The sequence below is a fragment of the Triplophysa rosa genome, linkage group LG22, assembly GCF_024868665.1.
Source record: "Triplophysa rosa linkage group LG22, Trosa_1v2, whole genome shotgun sequence".
Taxonomy (NCBI): domain Eukaryota; kingdom Metazoa; phylum Chordata; class Actinopteri; order Cypriniformes; family Nemacheilidae; genus Triplophysa; species Triplophysa rosa.
In genome coordinates, this window is record NC_079911.1 from 193,099 (window position 1) to 212,575 (window position 19,477).

Here is a 19,477-nt window from a genome sequence, read left to right on the forward strand (position 1 = left end):
TCTGAGGTTTTAAGATGAAACTCTTCTCTGAGTTGTGTCAGGATACAGTAATAACTTTGTACTGGATTGATATTGAACTTCATTATAAAATACATTCTGAGAATATTCTTGATGTCTGTAGGACATGTGGGGCATTATCAGGTCAAACGCTGCCTGTTTGGTTTTACGTCTTTGCGTCGGAGTTATTGTGAAGTTGTTGTTGTTGTTTTTCTGACCAGTTTAATGTCAGGTAAAGTTGACCGTGATGGTGAGTGAGTGATGGGACTTTAATCTCCTCTGAAAGCTCTTTGTATCGCCTCTTTCCGGCCCAGCAGACGCCAACAAAAGTGCAGCCTGCACTGAATTCAAATGATGGAGAAAAGAGCTTTCTTTAACAGCCCAGAGCTAAACAAAGAGAAGAGAAGACAGGAAATGACCTCAGCGCTCAGATCATGTGATGCCACACAACTTCAGACACAATCATTGATTGTGTGTGTGTTTTCATGTTGAGATGTTGAAGACAGATTATCTGCTATATTTGACGTTCAAGAATAGATTCAGGCTTCATGTTTTGATGTCATGGCTTTATGATCGTCTCTGTTGAAGTGTAGTGATGTGTTATTTCGTTTTAAACTCATGGTGTCTGACATCACAGGACTGACTCTTGAACGTTGGACTGCTGTTGTTGAGAGCATCACATCACATTCATACATGCAGGACACTGAAGAGCAGAAATGGAGCAGGTTTTTGTTTTTGAAACTGGGTCACGTTTCACTGAAGCACTGACGTGGATGATCTTTCTGATGCCTGTTGTCTGGATGTTTCAATGAGGTTGTATGGAAGCATTAAGCACAGGTCAGGGCGTACGGAAGATTCTGTATGAATGTATTCATGATGGAAGTGCTGAACATTCAACTTTAATCCTGAAATGCAGGAAAGGGTTGTTTTACGCCTATACACACGAGGAATCTTGAGGGAGATTTGTTTTCGTCCAGACACATGTACTGTAGTGAGCATACCGTATGTTTCTCGCTGCTTGAACATGTCTCATTAGCTAAATGTTAAGGATGTGATGCTGGAAAAAAGATGTAGAGAAGGAAGACTGGACCCAAGTGTAGAGGTTATTGAACCCAAGAGCGAAGGATCCACAGCAGACAAGCACAAGAAACACAGACACAAAACAGACAGGAAAAGACACATGATGACAAGTGTTCATGAGAAGCTCAGATGTGAATAAAGGACACCGTTATTATTGAATGAGATCTAATGTTTTCTCTCTGAATCAATCATGGTGAGAAACAACAATGATTCCAATGAACAATGATCGGGCGTTTGCTGATTGAGAAATCAATCTTTTGTCAATCAAACGTCTCAGGAGATGTTTGATCATATATTGACTTGTAGCACGGAGTTCGTGTGTCCGGCTCAACCTCATCACATGTTTATATTGTGTTGTGCTGATTTGTTTTGTTTCTTCAGTGGAGGTTGTGTGTTTGTTGAAGTTTCTCAGAGAGAGAGAGGAGTTTTATAAACAGCTGTGGGATTATCAACTTCCTCTCTCATATTTTCCTCATGTTCATGCCAGTGCTCTGTGAGAACCCATCATCACACGCACACGCAGACACGCACACGCACACGCACACACACGCACACACACACACACACACACACACACACACACACACACACACACACACACACACACACACACACACACATGTATGTTTTATTATCTCTGTGGGGACAGTCCATAGGCGTAATGAGTTGTATACTGTACAAACTGTATATTCTATCCCCTATCCCTAACCCAACCCCTAAACCTAAAGATCATAGAACACTTTTTGCATTTTTAGATTTTTAAAACATTGTTCTGTACAATTTATAAGCTTTTGTGCCCATGAGGACCTCAATTTTGGTCCCCACGGTGGCACGAGTCCCCATGTGTTGTGTGTATTCAGGTTTGGGTCCCCACTGGGATATACAAACATGAACACACACACACACACACACACACACCACCACACACACACACACACACACACACAAACACTCACTCACGCGCGCACGTCAAGTGTTGTTCATCTTTAAATGATCGATGTGTGTCAAACAAACACACATGTAACAAACAGTTGTATGATGAGTTTGTGTCTTTATTTTCTCATGATGTGTCTGTGTACATGTTCAGATTGTACTGCATGTGAAGAGTGTGTTGTTGTTGTTTACAGCGTGTGACAGCAGTCACTGGGGTCCTCACTGCAGCAATCGTTGTCAGTGTAAGAACGGGGCGTTGTGTAACCCCATGAGCGGCGCGTGCATCTGTTCGGCCGGCTACAGCGGCTGGCGCTGTGAGGAGATCTGTGAGCGCTTCACCTACGGACACAACTGCCAACACAAGTGTCAGTGTCAAAACAACGCAACATGCCATCACATCAGCGGAGAGTGTGTGTGCGGCCCCGGTTACACTGGAGCGTTGTGAGTACAAACACACGCGTGCATCTGTCTGATATCAGCGTGTGCGTGTGTGTCTGAACTTCTGTGCTCGTCTTTGATTTGTGTGCAGTTGTGAGGATGTGTGTCCTCCAGGAAAACATGGCCGTCTGTGTGAGGAACGCTGTCCGTGTCAGAACGGAGGTGTGTGTCATCATGTGACGGGTGAATGTTCCTGTCCACCTGGCTGGATGGTACGTCTCACACACACTCCAATAAATACCTCAAAGTTTTAGTGTTTAGTCCATGTTGTGTCATGCAGCTGATATGTTGATGCTGAGGAATGTTGCACATAGCTGCTCTCCACTCAACACTCACATGTGTTTGTGTAGTGATGAAGAATCATGACATTTGTTTTACACAAATCTTTAACTAATGTTTTTTGTAGATGTGAAACTCTGTTCTGCAGCGGGTCACTGACGGCCGTATGTGTCTGTGTTTGTGTGTGTGTTTAGGGGAGGGTTTGTGGAGAGCCGTGTCCAGCGGGCCGGTTCGGGAGGAACTGCTCACAGGAGTGTCAGTGTCATAATGGAGCGAGCTGCTCACGCTCTACAGGACAGTGTGTGTGTACTGCAGGATACACAGGACAGAGGTACACACACACACACACACACACACACACACACACACACACGTGTGTGCGGGTGCAGCAGATTGTGCGTCTGTAATTACAGTGCGAGTGTAGTGTGTGTTTAACATGCAGGAATAGAAACACAAGTGCAGCAGTTTGATGAGATAATAAGAGCTTTGGCTTCAGAAGACGTCACTGTGTTTTTACTCTGATTTACTCTGATTTCACCACACCCTACACTGCCTAAAATAACATCACAACCACAGCCACAGGGAGGAGCACAGCATTAAACTCAAATGTGTTCTAGATCAGCTTGCTTTTCACCAAACACATGGAATGTATGGTATCAAGCACTGTATGATGCTCGAGAAGATCCAGCATGTGAGTGACATCAGTGTGTGAGATGAAACCTCATGAATTCATCATGATGTTAAATGTGTTGTGTGCATTGTCAGGTGTCAGGATGAGTGTGCGGTTGGCACGTATGGACTCGGTTGTAATCAGACGTGTTCGTGTGTGAACGGTGCTCAGTGTTATCACGTGAACGGAGCGTGTCTGTGTGAAACGGGTTACACAGGAGACAGATGTGAGCAGCGGGACTGTCCTGAAGGCCTCTACGGTCTGAAATGTGACCGTAAATGCCCGTGTCACCCCAATAGCACATGCAGGTAAGACACGCACTCAGTCACACAATCATGATGCTGTTCACTGACTACACTCACACTTTCAGTGTTTAACAGGTCATGTCAATGACTGGGGGGTTTGCTGGCGAACGGGTCATGTCAATGAGGGGGGGTTAGCGGGCGGACAAGTCTTGTCGAAGAGTTGGGGGGGTCTGGGGTGGACAAGTCATGCCGATAAGGGGGGTTTGCGGGTGGACAAGTCTTGTCGATGAGTCGGGAGGTCTGGGGTGGACAAGTCATGTCGATGAGGGGGGGTTTGTGGGTGGATGAGTCTTGTCGATGAGTCGGGGGGTCTGGGGTGGACAAGTCATGCCGATAAGGGGGGTTTGCGGGTGGACAAGTCTTGTCGATGAGTCGGGGGGTCCGGGGTGGACAAGTCATGTCGATGAGGGGGGGTTTGCGGGTGGATGAGTCTTGTCGATGAGTGGGAGGTCTGGGGTGGGCGAGTGTTTTCGATGAGTCGGGGATCTGGGGTGGACGAGTCATGTCGATGAGTGGGGGGTCTGGGGTGGGCGAGTGTTTTCGATGAGTCGGGGGATCTGGGGTGGACGAGTCATGTCGATGAGTGGGGGGTCTGGGGTGGGCGAGTGTTTTCGATGAGTCGGGGGATCTGGGGTGGACGAGTCATGTCGATGAGTAGGGGGGGTTTGTGGGCGGACGGGTCATGTCGGTTAGTGGAGGGGTCTGGGGTTGACGAGTCTTGTGGATGAGTGGGGGGGTTTGTGGGTTTGTCTTTTCTGCATCAAAATTCAAGTTTGTTTTGTAATTTGTTGACAGACCAGCAGCACAAGTGTAAAGTGAATCCTGTTCAATCTTTTGCTGTCAGTTTTGCACATATTGTACTGTAATATGTAACGTTTTACATTGAAAGTGAACTATGTCAGTTTTGTGCATTGTCATCAAAACTGAAGCCATAGTTTACATCAGGAAATACTATAAAAGTGCACTCATTATATTGACAACATGGCTAAACATTTTGACTGTCCTCTGTCATGAACGTGGGAGGAAGAACCCAATTGCAGGCAGTGGGGATGAAGGGGTTAACAAAAGATATTTATTATAATAAAACACAAAACAAAGACCCACGGTGGGGTATAACAAGACAAGCGGGGTAATGACAGGACATAGACTAACTATCACTAAACTGAAATAAACAACATTAGACATAAACTAGACTGAAAACTTACTAACATGACTGGGGTTTTCACAGCAAACAGGAACACAGCAGTACACAGGAAATTCACACAGCAAACACACCAAACACAATGACCGAACACAGGACAATGAAACATGAGGGTATTATATAGGGAAAGATAACGAGGAAACGAGATGGCGGGAACAGAGACGAGACACTGGAGAGAACGTCTCGGTTACGTTTGTAACCTCGGTTCCCTGATGAAGGGAACGAGACGTTGTGTCGAACCGACAGATGGGGTTCGTCCCTGAGAACCAATCGTTTCCGACTACTTAGAAAAGGCCAATGAAAATTGGCAAATGAAATTTGCATGCCGGACTCCACCCCGGACATCCGGGTATAAAAGGGAGACGGTGTGCATCTGAGACCTCTCACGACTGCTGCAGAGGACAGACAGCACGTGTTGTGGCAAGAGGACACAACGTCTCGTTCCCTCCATCAGGGAACCGAGGTTACAAACGTAACCGAGACGTTCCCTTTCTGTCGGTCTCTCGACGTTGTGTATTCAGATGGGGTTCCAATGGAAAACGCCATAACACTGTGCCCTGTCACAATCTCAACGAAGCGACGGTGACTGGCCTGGGCGTGTCAGCCGTGAACGCTACCACGAAAATGTAACCTACCAGTGGGTAGGTAGGGAATCCCAGAGCTTTCTTGAAAGTTGGGAAGGCACCTACCTTCGGCCTCACAGGCGGCGGCCTTGTTTCTCGAACAGCGAGAAGCCGCCCGGAACCGTAAGGCACTGGGTAAGCGCTACTCCCTAAGTGGGGGATGCGCTACAGAGACCACTTCCTACCGCAGGGAGGAGAATAGTGGAGATACCAACATGGTCTCACCGATGGGGAAGAACTCATGGGAAGAAAGTGCAGCTGAAGAGAAAACCGTGAGGTGGAGGTCCACCCGGGGAAGCATGGGTTACCAAGGTGGGAACCAGCATGAGGATACATCAGACGGAACCGCCCTACTGGGGAGTTGCAACGTCTGGTAGCACTAGGTCCGGTTAGAGCTATGCTGCGAATAACTCAGGTGAAACCCGGCCTAAGGGGCAGGGCTGCTCTGCCCAGCCCACCCCAGGGGGTGCTTGCTTAGTGATGGATAGAGTGCCTGTTCTTCGCCCAGTGGGGAAAGAATAGAGGCTAAATAGGTATACTGACCCACTCGAGAGAGGGGGAAAATAACCGAACAGGCGTACACCCTACCAGTTGCCGGTCCTACATGTGGCCATGCAGGACGCGGGCTGACACCGGCTCTACGCGGAGGTTGTAAAACCTCGCAAAGGTGTTGGGTGTAGCCCAACCCGCAGCTCTGCAAATGTCTGCGAGAGAGGCCCCCCGTACCAAGGCCAAAGAGGAGGCAACACCCCGGGTGGAGTGGGCCCTCACTCCTAGGGGGCACGGGCGATTTAGGGATTGGTAAGATGCCTTGACAGCGTCCACAATCCAGTGGGCCAACATCTGCTTGGAGACAGCTCTCCCCTGTTGCTGACCTCCGAAACAGACAAAGAGCTGATCCGAGCTCCTGAAACTCTGTGTGCGGTCTAAGTAGAGGCGCAGCGCGCGTACTGGACACAACACGGATGGGGTTGGGTCTTCCTCCCCAGTGGGGAGCGCCTGTAAGTTCACCACCTGGTCCCGAAAAGGAGCGGTGGGAACCTTGGGCACGTAGCCGGGCCGAGGTCTCAGGATAACGTGAGAATCCCTGGGTCCGAATTCTAGGCAGTCAGGGGACACGGAGAAAGCCTGTAGATCCCCTACCCTCTTGATGGAGGCGAGGCGCCAAAAGGAGAACCGTCTTCATCGTAAGATGAGGAAGAGAGGCATCCCCTAGGGGCTCGAAGGGGGGCCTGGTGAGACCTGACAGGGCTACATCCAGGTCCCAAGAGGGTATGGAGTGCGGACGAGGCGGGTTACGCCTCCTCGCACCCCTTAGGAATCTAATGACCAGGTCGTGCTGCCCTAGAGACTTTCCAGCAACTGAGTTGTGATGAGCAGCAATGGCGGCTACATACACTTTCAGTGTGGAGGGGGAGAGGTTAGTCTCGAGTCTCTCTTGTAGGAAGGACAGCACGGACCCGATCGCACAACTCCGTGGGTCTTCTCCTCGAGAAGCACACCAGGTCGAGAAGAGGCGCCACTTGTAGGCGTACAGTCGCCTAGTGGCAGGTGCCCTAGCCTGAGAAATGGTAGCTACCACCGTCGGGGGCAGACCACTCAGGATCTCCTCGTCCCGTCCAGGGGCCAGACATGGAGGTTCCAGAGTCTGGCCTGGGATGCCATAACGTGCCCTTCCCCTGGGAAAGCAGGTCCTTCGTCAGGGGAATCGGCCAGGGGGGAGCTGTCGTCAAGAGCATTAGCTCCGAGAACCAAGTCCGGTTGGGCCAGTGTGGCGCAACGAGTAACACTTGATGCTCCTCTTCCCTGACCTTGCACAGGGTCTGTGCAATGAGGCTCACTGGGGGGAAGGCGTACTTCCGCTTGTCCCGCGGCCAGCTGTGCGCTAGGGCATCTGTGCCGAGGGGTCCCTCGGTCAGAGAGTACCAAAGCGGGCAATGGGTGGTTTCGAGGGAGGCAAACAGGTCCACCTGGGCCTGCCCGAACTGCACCCAAATGAGCTGGACTGAGAGGGGGTGGAGTAGCCACTCTCCACGAGACGTAGACTGACGAGAGAGCGTGTCGGCTGTCTGGTTCAGGTCGCCTGGGATATACGTGGCACGCAGGGAGCGGGTCACCTGCTGACTCCACCGGAGGAGGCGTCGGGCAAGTCGTGTTAACTGCAGAGAGCGAACGCCACCCTGACGATTGATATACGCTACTGCAGTAGTGCTGTCCGACCGGACCAGCACGTGCTTGCCCTGCACGAGAGGCTGCAGCCTCTTCAATGCAAGTAGCACAGCCCACAACTCTAGGCAATTGATATGCCAGCGCAGGCGGGGGCCCTTCCAAAGCCCCGACACTGCGTGCCCGTTGCACACTGCACCCCAACCCTGCAGGGAGGCGTCTGTTGTCACCACGACATGCCTCGTAACCTGCCCTAGGGGTACCCCTGCCCGAAGGAAGGCCATGGAAGACCACGGGGTTAGGGTGCGTCGGCAGCGAGGCGTAATCACCATCTGCCTGCTGCCGGTGTGCCACGCTCCCCAAGGAACTCGACTCAGGAGCCAGTGTTGAAGCGGCCTCATGTGCATCAACCCGAGGGGTATCACCGCCGCCGAGGATGCCATGTGTAACAGGAGCCTCTGAAATAGTTTCATGGGAACCGCCGACTGCGTGAAATGATCAGCGGACAGTCGCGCTGTCATGGTGACAGAGTTGAGTTCCATACCAAGATAGAGGATGCTCTGTACAGGGGAGAGCATGCTCTTCTCTCGGTTGACCTGTAGTCCCAATCGATCTAGGTGCCGGAGCACCAGGTCCCTGTGTGCACACAACAGATCTCGCGAGTGAGCCAAGATAAGCCAGTCGTCGAGATAGTTGAGTACCCGCACACCTCTCCCCCTGAGGGGAGAGAGGGCGGCCTCCACGATCTTCGTAAAGACTCGTGGAGACAGAGACAGACCGAAGGGGAGGACTCTGTACTGATATGCCCGACCCTCGAAAGCGAACCGTAGGAACGGGCGATGACGAGGGAGAATCGAGACATGAAAGTAAGCGTCCTTCAGGTCGATTGCCATGAACCAATCCTGACATCTGACGGATGCCAGGATGCGCTTCTGCATGAGCATCCTGAATGGCAGCTTGTGCAGGTGTCTGTTCAGGGTACACAGATCTAGGATGGGGCGCACCCCCCCGCCTTTTTTGGGGACGATGAAGTAAGGGCTGTAAAACCCCTTGGACATCTCGGCTAAGGGGACGGACTCGATCGCACCCTTTGCCAGAAGGGTGGCGACCTCGCTCCGTAGTACGGGAGCATCCCGGCCTCTGACCGAGGTGACGAGGATGCCCCGAAACTTGGGCGGGTTTCTGGCGAACTGGATCGCGTAGCCGAGACGGATCGTCCTTCTTAGCCACCGTGACGGTGTGGGAAGCTCGAGCCAAGCTCCCAGGGACCGTGACAGGGGGACTAAAGGAACTATCTGCTTCATCGACCCCCCAGGGGGTGGTTCGATGGCTGGCAGTGCGGGTCTCTCGCCGGGGGCGGGCCCCCGGGAAGAAGACTGGCTCTGCTGGTTTGCCTGCCTGGCAATGCAGGCCCCCGCACCGTCGATTTGAGAGTGCTGAGGGCTGCAAAATACATTCGATGTTGTGCCTCGCCAAGACGCAACGTCGAGTGGCCGAACACCGTCTGACAGAGGGTGAGAGCGGCTGTGAAGAACACCCAGGGAGATAGGAAACGCTTTTCGTGAAAAAGTGGGCGCTAGGCCCCCGTTAATTCCCATTAACCCCGGGTCGGTCTTACCCTCGTGAATCTCTTTCAACGCCTTGGCCTGATGGACCTGCAGGATGGCCATGGCGTGGAGAGAGGAGGCAGCTTGGCCCGCGGCAGTGTAGGTCTTCGACACCAGCGATGCCGAAGTCCTACACGCTTTGGACGGGAGTTTCGGTCGACCTCTCCAGGTGGATGCCGCCTGCGGGCACAGGTGCACCGCGACTGCACGTTCCACCTGGGGCACGTCGACGTAACCCCTAGCCGCCCCACCATCGAGGGAAGAGAGAGCGACGGAACCGGTTTGATGTGTACGCGCCAAAAAGGGGGCGTTCCACGTCTTCGCCAGTTCCTCATGCACTTCCGGGAAAAATGGAACCGGGGTTGGGCGCGGCTTGGAGTCGCGCTCAGAGCCCAAGAACCACGTATCCAACCATGAGTGCTGGGGGAGAGGCACCGGAGTACACTCTAACCCAATGCACACGGCGGCCCGGGAAAGCATGGCCGACATCTCGACATCCGCCTCCTCCTGAGCTCGTCCCCCCCTAGGGGGGAGCTGCAGAGAGTCGTCGGGATCGGATGCCAGCAATTTGCTCTCCGATGCTGCGATGGACATCTCATCCTCATCACGCATCGTGTCCGACTGCGTGAAGGAGGACGCTGACGGTGTGGCACCGCCAGCTAGGGAACAATGAGGCGAGCGAGACGGGGTGCGAGCGGTCCGCGAGCACTTGGCTGATGGATTAGCGCTCGCAGAAATCCCCATATCACCCTCGCCGCTCGCCTTGGCAAACGGAATGGCCTTAGCCATCCTCGTCACAGCCCGGGAAGCATGCGAGGTGGTGGCTGATTCTCGGGAGAAAACAGCCACCCATGACCGCAACGTCTCTATGACAATCTGCCCGCAGTGCGGGCAAGATGAGTCCACGAAGGCTGTCTCAGCATGTTGGACCCCCAAACACCTGACACAGACATCGTGATTGTCCCCATCCTCGATGAGAACAGCGGGACATGCCACGCTGGAGAAATTAGCTCTTTTAGAATGCAGACGGTGAGTCACCGTCTGCAGGCTCGAACACCTCTGGAACCGCCGAGACGCCCAGGGGAAGTCGCTGCAGGAAGGGACAGTCCGCTGCACCACGTCGTAGAACCAGCAATGTAGAGTTTTTGCTAAGCAGCAAGAGAAGATCTTCATAACCGAAGGCTCCGAAGAACAAAAGGTGAATGAATGATGCACGCCGTCTCCCTTTTATACCCGGATGTCCGGGGCGGAGTCCGGCATGCAAATTTCATTTGCCAATTTTCATTGGCCTTTTCTAAGTAGTCGGAAGCGATTGGTTCTCAGGGACGAACCCCATCTGTCGGTTCGACACAACGTCGAGAGACCGACAGAAAGGGAACGTATATTATTGTCAAAAGGACAATAATATGTTTCTCTCCACACATAACCAAAGGCTTTGTCATGACTCTGCTACAGGACTAAGAAAAACATGACTAAATGAAGCAGAGCCATGACAGTCCTCTTTGTAAACAATGATACAAGCACTTGTCATTTTGATGGCACTAAAATGCTCATTGATGTAAATATGTACTTTTGAGAGATGAACTAAGAATTTTGAACAGGCATTTGCATGTATTCCATGATGTTGTGCTGTTTGTATGAATTGTTTTGAGAAATGCACTTACTATTTTGCAAATTTTAAGAATGATTTAAGAAATGCACCAAAGCGAAACTGTAGTTGGTTTAAATCTGTGAGTCTGGTCACACCTGTGGCTCTCACAGTGGGATGAGGTGGCTAACTCGCATGTTTCAGTAAATGAAACACACAAACAAATGTTTAGTTCAATTAATGACTATTCATACTGTAACTTAGGTATTGCATTTCAAGGGTATAATAAAACTTATCGAACATAATCATTATTTGATGTTCTATGCTTCTGGTTTCCACAGTATGTGGTCTATGAGAAACGTGTCCTTAATGCATGTTTATTTCTCTTTTTTAAAATAGAAAACATGTGCATACACTGATGTTTTTCTTATGTCTAGACTCATTACCCTGTTGCAGTTAAACTTATATTTGAATCAGAAAAGGTACTTTCTACTGAAAGAGAATGAATGTGTTGTTTTTTTCCAAATATTTTGGTTGGTCTTGAAATTCTTGTCTAGGTGAATCCTTTGGGTTTGTGTGAATGGTTTGTTGTATTGTTATCTGTTATATGTTATCTGTGTATATGGTACCAGTTGTCGTTGTTGTTTTTCAAGTGCGTGTGTTTGACACAGCTGTGTCTAGAACTGCATGTGTGACATCCTCTGATGTTTCACACATGACTCAAGATGTTTATGTATAAATCATGAAAACCCTGAAATCAACTGAAACGTGTGTTTCCAATGTGATGTGTGTGTTTCAGCTGTCACCCGCTGACGGGCGAGTGTTCATGTGAGGCGGGCTGGGCGGGCTTGTACTGTGATGAGACGTGTGCTCCAGGTTTCTATGGTGAAGCGTGTCGGGAGGTTTGCAGCTGTCAGAATGGCGCTGACTGTCACAGCGTGAGCGGCGAGTGTGTCTGCGCGCCCGGATTTCAGGTACAAACATGAATGTTGTGTTGCGTTATCATTTGAGACACACGGGGTTGATCTGCGATTGTTGTCACAGGGCTCAGATTGCTCGCGCACGTGTCCCGTCGGAACAAACGGCATCAACTGCACTTCTCTGTGTTCCTGTAAGAACCAAGCCACATGTTCACCTGCAGATGGATCCTGTTCATGTCAAGCAGGTAATTCTTCATGTGTGATACAGTGTTGCTAATCATCTTTATTCAGTCCATAAATAAATGAGCGGTCACAAACCATAGATGGAATCGTGCTGTATTTATAACCCTGTTCTTAATCAACATCGTTTTTTATCTTCATCTATAAGTGTTCAGTCATGAAATGAAAATGTACACTGTATCATTTATTCAGCTGTCTGTAAATCGTTATTTACGAGAAAGGATCAAGAAAAGTGTCTGGAAACTGTAATAAAGCATCATGGAAAATCAGCGCAATACCGTGATAATCATGATCAACGTTTCCAAAAACGACCATGATGTGAAAGAATGCTTATAAAAATGTGATTTCTTGCTGACTGGTGTTGTTGTGTAACCGCGTGTGTGTTTATAGAGAACTGCTCCTGACACACACACACACAAACACACGTGTCGTGATGTCATTTCTCCCGCCGTCAGGTTGGCAGGGTGTGGATTGCTCTATTAACTGTCCCAGCGGTACGTGGGGTCTGAGCTGTAACCGGACGTGTGGTTGTGAGAACGGAGGCTCGTGTGACGCTCTGGACGGCAGCTGTACATGTACTCCAGGCTGGAGAGGAGACCAATGTGATCTGCACTGTCATGTTAGACACAACTTCACACATCGCTCTGATATTATTCTCTTATTGTGTCGTGTGTTGTTAGTTATGGATGTTTGTGTAATGTGTACAGGACGGCACGTATGGACTGGAGTGTCGTGAGAGATGTGACTGTATTCATGCTGATGGATGTCATCCTACAACTGGACACTGTCGCTGTCTGCCCGGCTGGACGGGTAAACACATCTCATCATTCCCCTTCAGCCCAGTGGTGTAGTCCTTATACAACCATTACCCACGACTCCAAATGGCCAAAAAAGATAGAGTCAGTGTGTTTGTTTTTGCTAGTAACATGCCAAATTATTATAAATTATAAAAAGTATGAATATTTATGGATAATTCTTCACCTATGCTTTGATTATGAAGTTATATCATTGGAAAAAAACAGGTCTATGCCAGTACTGTTGACCACAATACAAAATTATTTCAAAAAGAATCATATGTTTTTAACACATCACATACAAAAGATTACGTAAAAACATTTGCAAGATTTTACTTGGTAAAGAATACAGATGTAACTTGCAAACACTGCCATCTCTGTGTGAATACTTGTTGGGAAGAGGCCTATGTTGTGGTGAAAATACTTTATTTTAAACGTAGACTAAACGTAACACTGCTGATGACGCAGTTGAAATATTGTGTATTTTTTATGCACTGAATAAAACAAAAAATAAGAAAAAGGCGATAAAGTTAAAGGGGAAGCATCCACAAAAGCAGCCTGGAGACGTTTTAAGCAGCAAAACAAATGGGTATACAGAGGGTATACGCTAATATAGGCTACTGTAGATCTTCAGAAGTTGTAAATACGTAAGCATACGCCGTACAAGTGCGTATTGCCCCGACTACAGTACACCACTGCTTCAACCCCCCAATTCTCTCAGACTATACATCAAGCGTTTAGAGAAGAACACACAGACCATGAAAGAATTAACGTGTCTTTTTTATTCTTGGCGATCAATAACCGACCAATCAGAATCAAGTATTCCAGACTTGTGACTGAGATATAAACATAATGCTGATGATCAGTAAATGTGTCAGCTAATGAGGCTGAAGGAAGTTTGTGACGTTGAGTGTGATGTGAGGTGTGTGTATTGTGTGCCTCACATTCCTTCAGTGTGTGTTGAACACGTACAGAATACTGATGCTGTCACGAGTCTTTCCCCAGGCCTGCTGCGTCGCCTGGCAACACACAAACACAATGAGGCTTTTGTCTGAGCACAACTCTACTTTACCCACTTTTACTCAGTCTGTAGACACACACACACATACATTCAGAGCTCAACTGTGTGAAACTCTCACAATGTCTTATGTAAGAGATAATGATAGTGTGATCAAAAAACATTGACTGAAGGACTGACTGCGTGTACAGTAACTTAACTGCTTACCTCATGAGTCCATTTCTACATAGAAAATATTGATATTGACCTTCTGCAAGGCAAGCCTGTTTGCTTTCAGTTTAAAGTCAAGACGCAAACTTCACAAGAGACACAATTTTACAATTTAATCTCATATGTACGTATGTGTATATTTAATTTGTGTGTAATGTAAAACTACGGTGGTCAAGATGACTCTTTTGAGGGGTTGTTATTGGGAATAACAGATTTTGGAATGCCAGTCTGACTGTCCAATCAGAATCAAGTATTCCAGAGAGAACAAAAGGCCAAACTTTACTCATACTGAACTACTGCAGAATGGTTTTTGTGTTGTTATACATTAAACATCAGACGTGTGCTCGGATTGGCTGTCATCGTGACACATCATCATCTACCAGTTCAGCTCTCAGTGTACAGAGAACTTACATTTAAATGTAGTCATTTAGCAGACCCTTTTATCCAAAGCGGCTTGCAGAGAGTTCAGGGTTTGCAATAAGCGATATGTCATACAGGAGCAATAATACAATAGGTGCTAATACAAAGTTACTAGTTTCGACAAAAGACAGACCAATACCTGTTGAGAGGAAGAGAGAGGGGTAGTGTTTTTTCTGTCGAGTGTTCACAGAAGAGATGGGTTTGAACCAGAAGTGGACGAAGTACACAACTTCCTTACTTGAGTGAAAGTACAGATACTACTGGTCAAATATTACTCCACTACAAGTAAAAGTGGTAAAGACAGATTCTTACTTAAGTAAAAGTACAGAAGTACGTGCTTTTAAAAGTACTCAAGTATTAAAAGTACATTTCCTTTATGTCAGTTGTGCATTGTTTTATTGTCTATACCTTATGCCTCTGAAGCAACCTACTGAATGGGTCAATGGGGGCAAAATTTGCAGTGAGCAACTCCTTTAAGAGCTTTATATGTTTAGCACATATATGTTTAGTTTAGATATAATCCTGTATGATCATTTAGCCTAATTATCCTCATTAGCCCCCTAGGCCTATATGTATTTATGAGCAGTGTTCTTTTATTTTGTATATTCCCTTTACCAGTTTTAGCAGCAATTTACCAGTAAGTAATAAGGTTCTTGTAAATAGTAAAGTGTAGAAGCCATGTGTTTGTTGGGTTTATTACCATTTGTATTTCCATAATTTAACTACAAACATAAACTATAGCTAGTATAATGAAACTATGGTATTTTTAGTTGCTGTGGTTTTACTGGTTCCTATGTATAGAAAATGGTAAATTTGTGGATACCGTGGTTCCCTTTCTGTCGGTCTCTCGACGTTGTGTCGAACCGACAGAATGGGGTTTGTCTTGAGAACCTATCATCTTCTGAGTATTTAGAAAAGGCCAATGAAAATTGGCGAATGAAATTTGCATGCCGGGCTCCTCCCCGGATGTCCGGGTATAAGAGGGAAGCCGGCGTGCTCATTCATTCACCTTTTGTTCTTCAGAGCCTACGCATCTGATGAGCTTCTCTACGATCTTTGGTGATCATTTTTCTGCTGGAATCTTCGACGTGGTACAGCGGACGGTCCCTTCTCGCAGTGACTCTCCCCTGGGCGTCTCGGCAGTTCCGGAGGTGTTCGAGCAAATTTCCTTTCTAAAAGAGCAAATTTCTCCAGCGTGTCCCGCTGTCTGCTGTTCTCATGGGTGCAACACACTCATCGAGGAGGGGGACGGACACGATGCCTGCTACCAGTACGCTGGGGCAGACGTTGTGGATACGTCCTGCCCGCACTGCGGGCGGTGATGATTCAGACGTTGCGTCACGGGTGGCTGTGTTCCCACGGGACTCAGCCACCACCTCGTTTGCTCCCCGTTCCGTGGCGGCAGGACTACGGCCCTGCCGTCCGCTACGGCAAGCAGCGAGGGTGATATGAGGGTTACTGTGAGCGATAATCCGCCAGCCACTGGCTCACGGCTCGTCTGACCGTTCCCCAGGAGACGGTCCGCCGTCTTATTCCTCAATCACGTATTCGGACACGATGCGTGATGATGAGATGTCTCTTGCAGCATCAGGGGGTGACGTACTGCCATCTGACTCCGATGATTCCTTGGGCTCCCTCCCTCAGGGGGTCGAGCCCAGGAAGAAGCGGATGTCGAATTGTCAGCCATGCTTTCCCGGGCCGCCGTGAGTGTTGGGTTGCAGTGCCCGCACTGCCTCTCCCGGCACTCGCGGCTGGCTACATGGCGCCTCGGGTTTGAGCGCGGCTCCAAGCTGCGCCCGCCCCCAGTGCCGTGTTTACCGGAACTGCATGAGGAACTTAGTAAGACCTGGAACGCCCCCTTTCCGGCACATTTCACGTCAAACAAAGTTCTGTCACCCTCTCTTCCCTCGAGGTTGAGACAGCTAGAGGATACGTCGATGTCCCCCAGGTGGAGTATGCCGCCACGGTGCACTCGTGCCCGTAGGCGGCGGCCACCTGGGGGGGCTCGACCTAGACTCCCGTCCAAAGCATGTGGGGTCTCGGCATCTCTGGTGTCGAGAGCTTACATTGCGGCGGACCAAGCTGCCTCCTCTCTCCACGCTATGGCTCCTGCCAGGCCAGGGCATTGAGAGAGCTCCACGAGGGTAAGACCGACCCAGTGCTTATGCAGGAACTCCACGCCGCCACCGACCTCGCTCTACGGGCGACCAAGGTGACCACGCGGGCCCTGGGTCGGATGATGTCCACACTTGTGGTCCATGAGAAACTCCTCTGGCCGAACCTTGCGCAGATGAGTAACGTCGAGAAGGTCCGCTTTCTCGATGCACCCGTCTCGCAAGGGGGGGCTGGTTGGTGTTACTGTCGAGCCGCAGTTCTCGACAGTAAAGAAGCAGTCCTCCGTGCCACGAGTCACGTGCACCGTCTGCTTCCCAGCAGCCCTGGTCCTCTTCGACGCCCTCTAGCTCTCCCACTCAGGTGGCCCCCCCTGGAGGAGACAGCGAAGAGGAGACCATCGCCCCATCAGCAGCCGCAACGAAGCGGCTCTCATGGGAAGACCTCAGGGGGATCGAGGCTACCATTGGGCCCGACCCCAGCCACATCGCTGGGAAATCGGATAGGGACGGATCCTGCCCCGTCTCTCCATCTGCTGGCCCCCTCCGGGGGGCTAGCGCCCACTTACTCTCAAAAAAGAGAGTTTCCTCTCTCTCTGGGTTATCACAGCCGCTCCCACCCTCTGCACGACGGTGAACGGCAAACTCGACGTTGCATCACGGCGAAGCGCAATGTCGAGTATAAACACCAGCCCTCAGCACTCTCAGCAGTCGCCAGGCAGGAAAAGCAGCAGAGCCAATCTCCTCCCCGGGGGACCTTCCCCGGCAAGGAATCCGTACTGCTAGCCATCGAACCACCCCCCGGGGGGACGATGAAAAAGATCGAACCTTTAGTCCCCCTGTTACATTTCTGGGAGCCTGGGCTTCCCAGACTGTCAGGCTGGCTAGGGAAGACGATCCGTCTCAGCTACGCGATCCAGTTCGCCTCACGCCCGCCAAGTTGCAGGGCATCCGTTATACCTCAGTCAGAGGCTAGGATGCTCCCGTACTTTGGGCCGAGGTCGCCACCCTTCTGGCGAAGGGAGAAATCGAGCCCGTCTCACCAGCCGAGATGTTCAACGGGTTTTGCAGCCTGTACTTCGTTGTCCCCAAGAAAGGCGGGGGGCTGCGCCCTATCTTGGGTCTGTGTGTTCTGAACAGGCACCTACACAATAGCTGCCTTTCAGGATGATCACGCAGAAGCGCATCCTGACGTCCGACGTCACTTCATGTCTCTATCCTCCCTCGACTTCGGCCGTTCCTACGGTTCGCGTTCGAGGGACGGGCATATCAGTACAGGGTCCTCCCCTTCAGTCTGTCCCTGTCTCCATGGGTCTTTACTAAGGTCGTGGAAGCCGCCCTCCTTCCCCTCAGGGTGGGCGGGTACTAAACTATCTCGACGACTGGCTCATCTTGGCACTCTCGAGATCTGTTGTGTACACAAGGGACCTGGTGCTCCGGCACCTAGATCGGTTGGGGCTACAGGTCAACTGAGAAAAGAGCAAGCTCTCCCCGGTGCAGAGCATCCTCTTTCTTGGTATGGAACTCGACTCTGTCCCCATGAAGCAGCGTGACTGACTTCAGAGTGCGCCCAGTCAGTGTTGAACTACCTGAAGCTTTTTCAGAGGCTCCTGGGATAAATGGCATCCTCGGTGGGGGTGGTCCCCCTCGGGTCGATGAACATGCGACCGCTCCACTGGCTACAGAGTCAGGTTCCTTGGAGAGCGTGGCACACCGGCAGCAGGCGTATGGTCATCATGCTTTTCTGCCGACACACCCTAACCCCCTGGTCTCCCATGACCTGCTTGCGGACAGGGGTCCCCTTAGGGATGCCTCCCTGCAGGGTTGGAGTGCCGTGTGCAACGGGCACGCAGTGTCGGGGCGGTGGACGGGCCCCCGCCTGCATTGGCATTTCAACTGCCTAGAGTTGTTGGTTGTGCTTCTTGCATTGAGGAGGCTACTACCTCTCGTGCAGGGCAAGCACGTGCTGGTCCGGTCGGACAGCACAGCTGCTGTGGCGTATATCATTTGGTGGCATTCGCTCACGGCAGCTAACATGACTCGCCCGGCGCCTCCTCCTCTGGAGTCAGCAGGTGATCAGTTCCCTGCGAGCCACACACATCCCAGGCGTCCTGAACCAGACAGCCGTTGCGCTCTCTCGTCAGTCGTCGCCTCGCGGAGAGTGGCGACTCCATCCCCGCGCAGTCCGGCTCATTTGGGAGCAGTTCGGCCAGGCACAGGTGGTCCTGTTGCCTCCCTGGACTCCACCCATTGTCCGCTTTGGTACTCCCTGTCTGAGGTACCCTTGGCACGGAATGCCCTTGCGCACAGCTGGCCGCGGGACAAGCGGAAGTACGCCTTCCCCCCAGTGAGCCTCATTGCACAGGTCCTGTGCAAGGCCAGGGAAGAGGAGCATCAAGTGGTACTAGTTATGCCCCATTGGCCTAACCAGGACTTGGTTCTCGGAGCTAAGGCTCTGACAACAACTCCCCCTGGCCGCTCCCCCTGGCGAAGATCCTGCTTCCCCAGGGGAAGGGGCACGTTTTGGCATCCCAGGCAGAACCTGGTCTCCATGTCTGGACGGGACGAGGAGATCCTGAGTGACCCACCCCCGGTCTGGTTGGGACGTCACTCAGGCTAGGGCCTCGGCCACTGGGCGGCTATACGCCCATAAGTGGCGCCTCTTCTCGTCCTGGTGCTCTTCTCTGCGAGAAGACCCACGGAGTTGCTCGATCGGGTATGAGCTGTCCCTTCCTCAAGAGAGACTGGGGAGTAAACCTCTCTCCCTCCACACTGGGAATGTATGTAGCCGCTACGGCCGCGCTTCATGACCCAGTTGCTGGGAAGCCTCTGGGACAGCACGACCTGGTCATTAGGTTCCTAAAAGGTGCTAGAAGG

At 50.7% G+C, this 19,477-nt stretch overlaps 1 protein-coding gene across 2 annotated transcripts in view; it reads left to right on the top strand.

Annotated features, from left to right (window-relative positions):
• The window catches only part of megf10 (multiple EGF-like-domains 10), a 59,095-nt gene that overhangs the window by 30,044 nt on the left and 9,574 nt on the right, over nucleotides 1–19,477 (top strand). For both annotated transcript variants that reach the window (XM_057320494.1, XM_057320496.1), the window contains exons 6-13: nucleotides 2,205–2,451; nucleotides 2,540–2,660; nucleotides 2,922–3,058; nucleotides 3,493–3,705; nucleotides 11,687–11,861; nucleotides 11,932–12,052; nucleotides 12,503–12,666; nucleotides 12,755–12,857. In XM_057320494.1, the coding sequence (XP_057176477.1) occupies nucleotides 2,205–2,451; nucleotides 2,540–2,660; nucleotides 2,922–3,058; nucleotides 3,493–3,705; nucleotides 11,687–11,861; nucleotides 11,932–12,052; nucleotides 12,503–12,666; nucleotides 12,755–12,857 (1,281 nt within the window). The remainder of the gene's footprint in view (nucleotides 1–2,204; nucleotides 2,452–2,539; nucleotides 2,661–2,921; nucleotides 3,059–3,492; nucleotides 3,706–11,686; nucleotides 11,862–11,931; nucleotides 12,053–12,502; nucleotides 12,667–12,754; nucleotides 12,858–19,477) is intronic.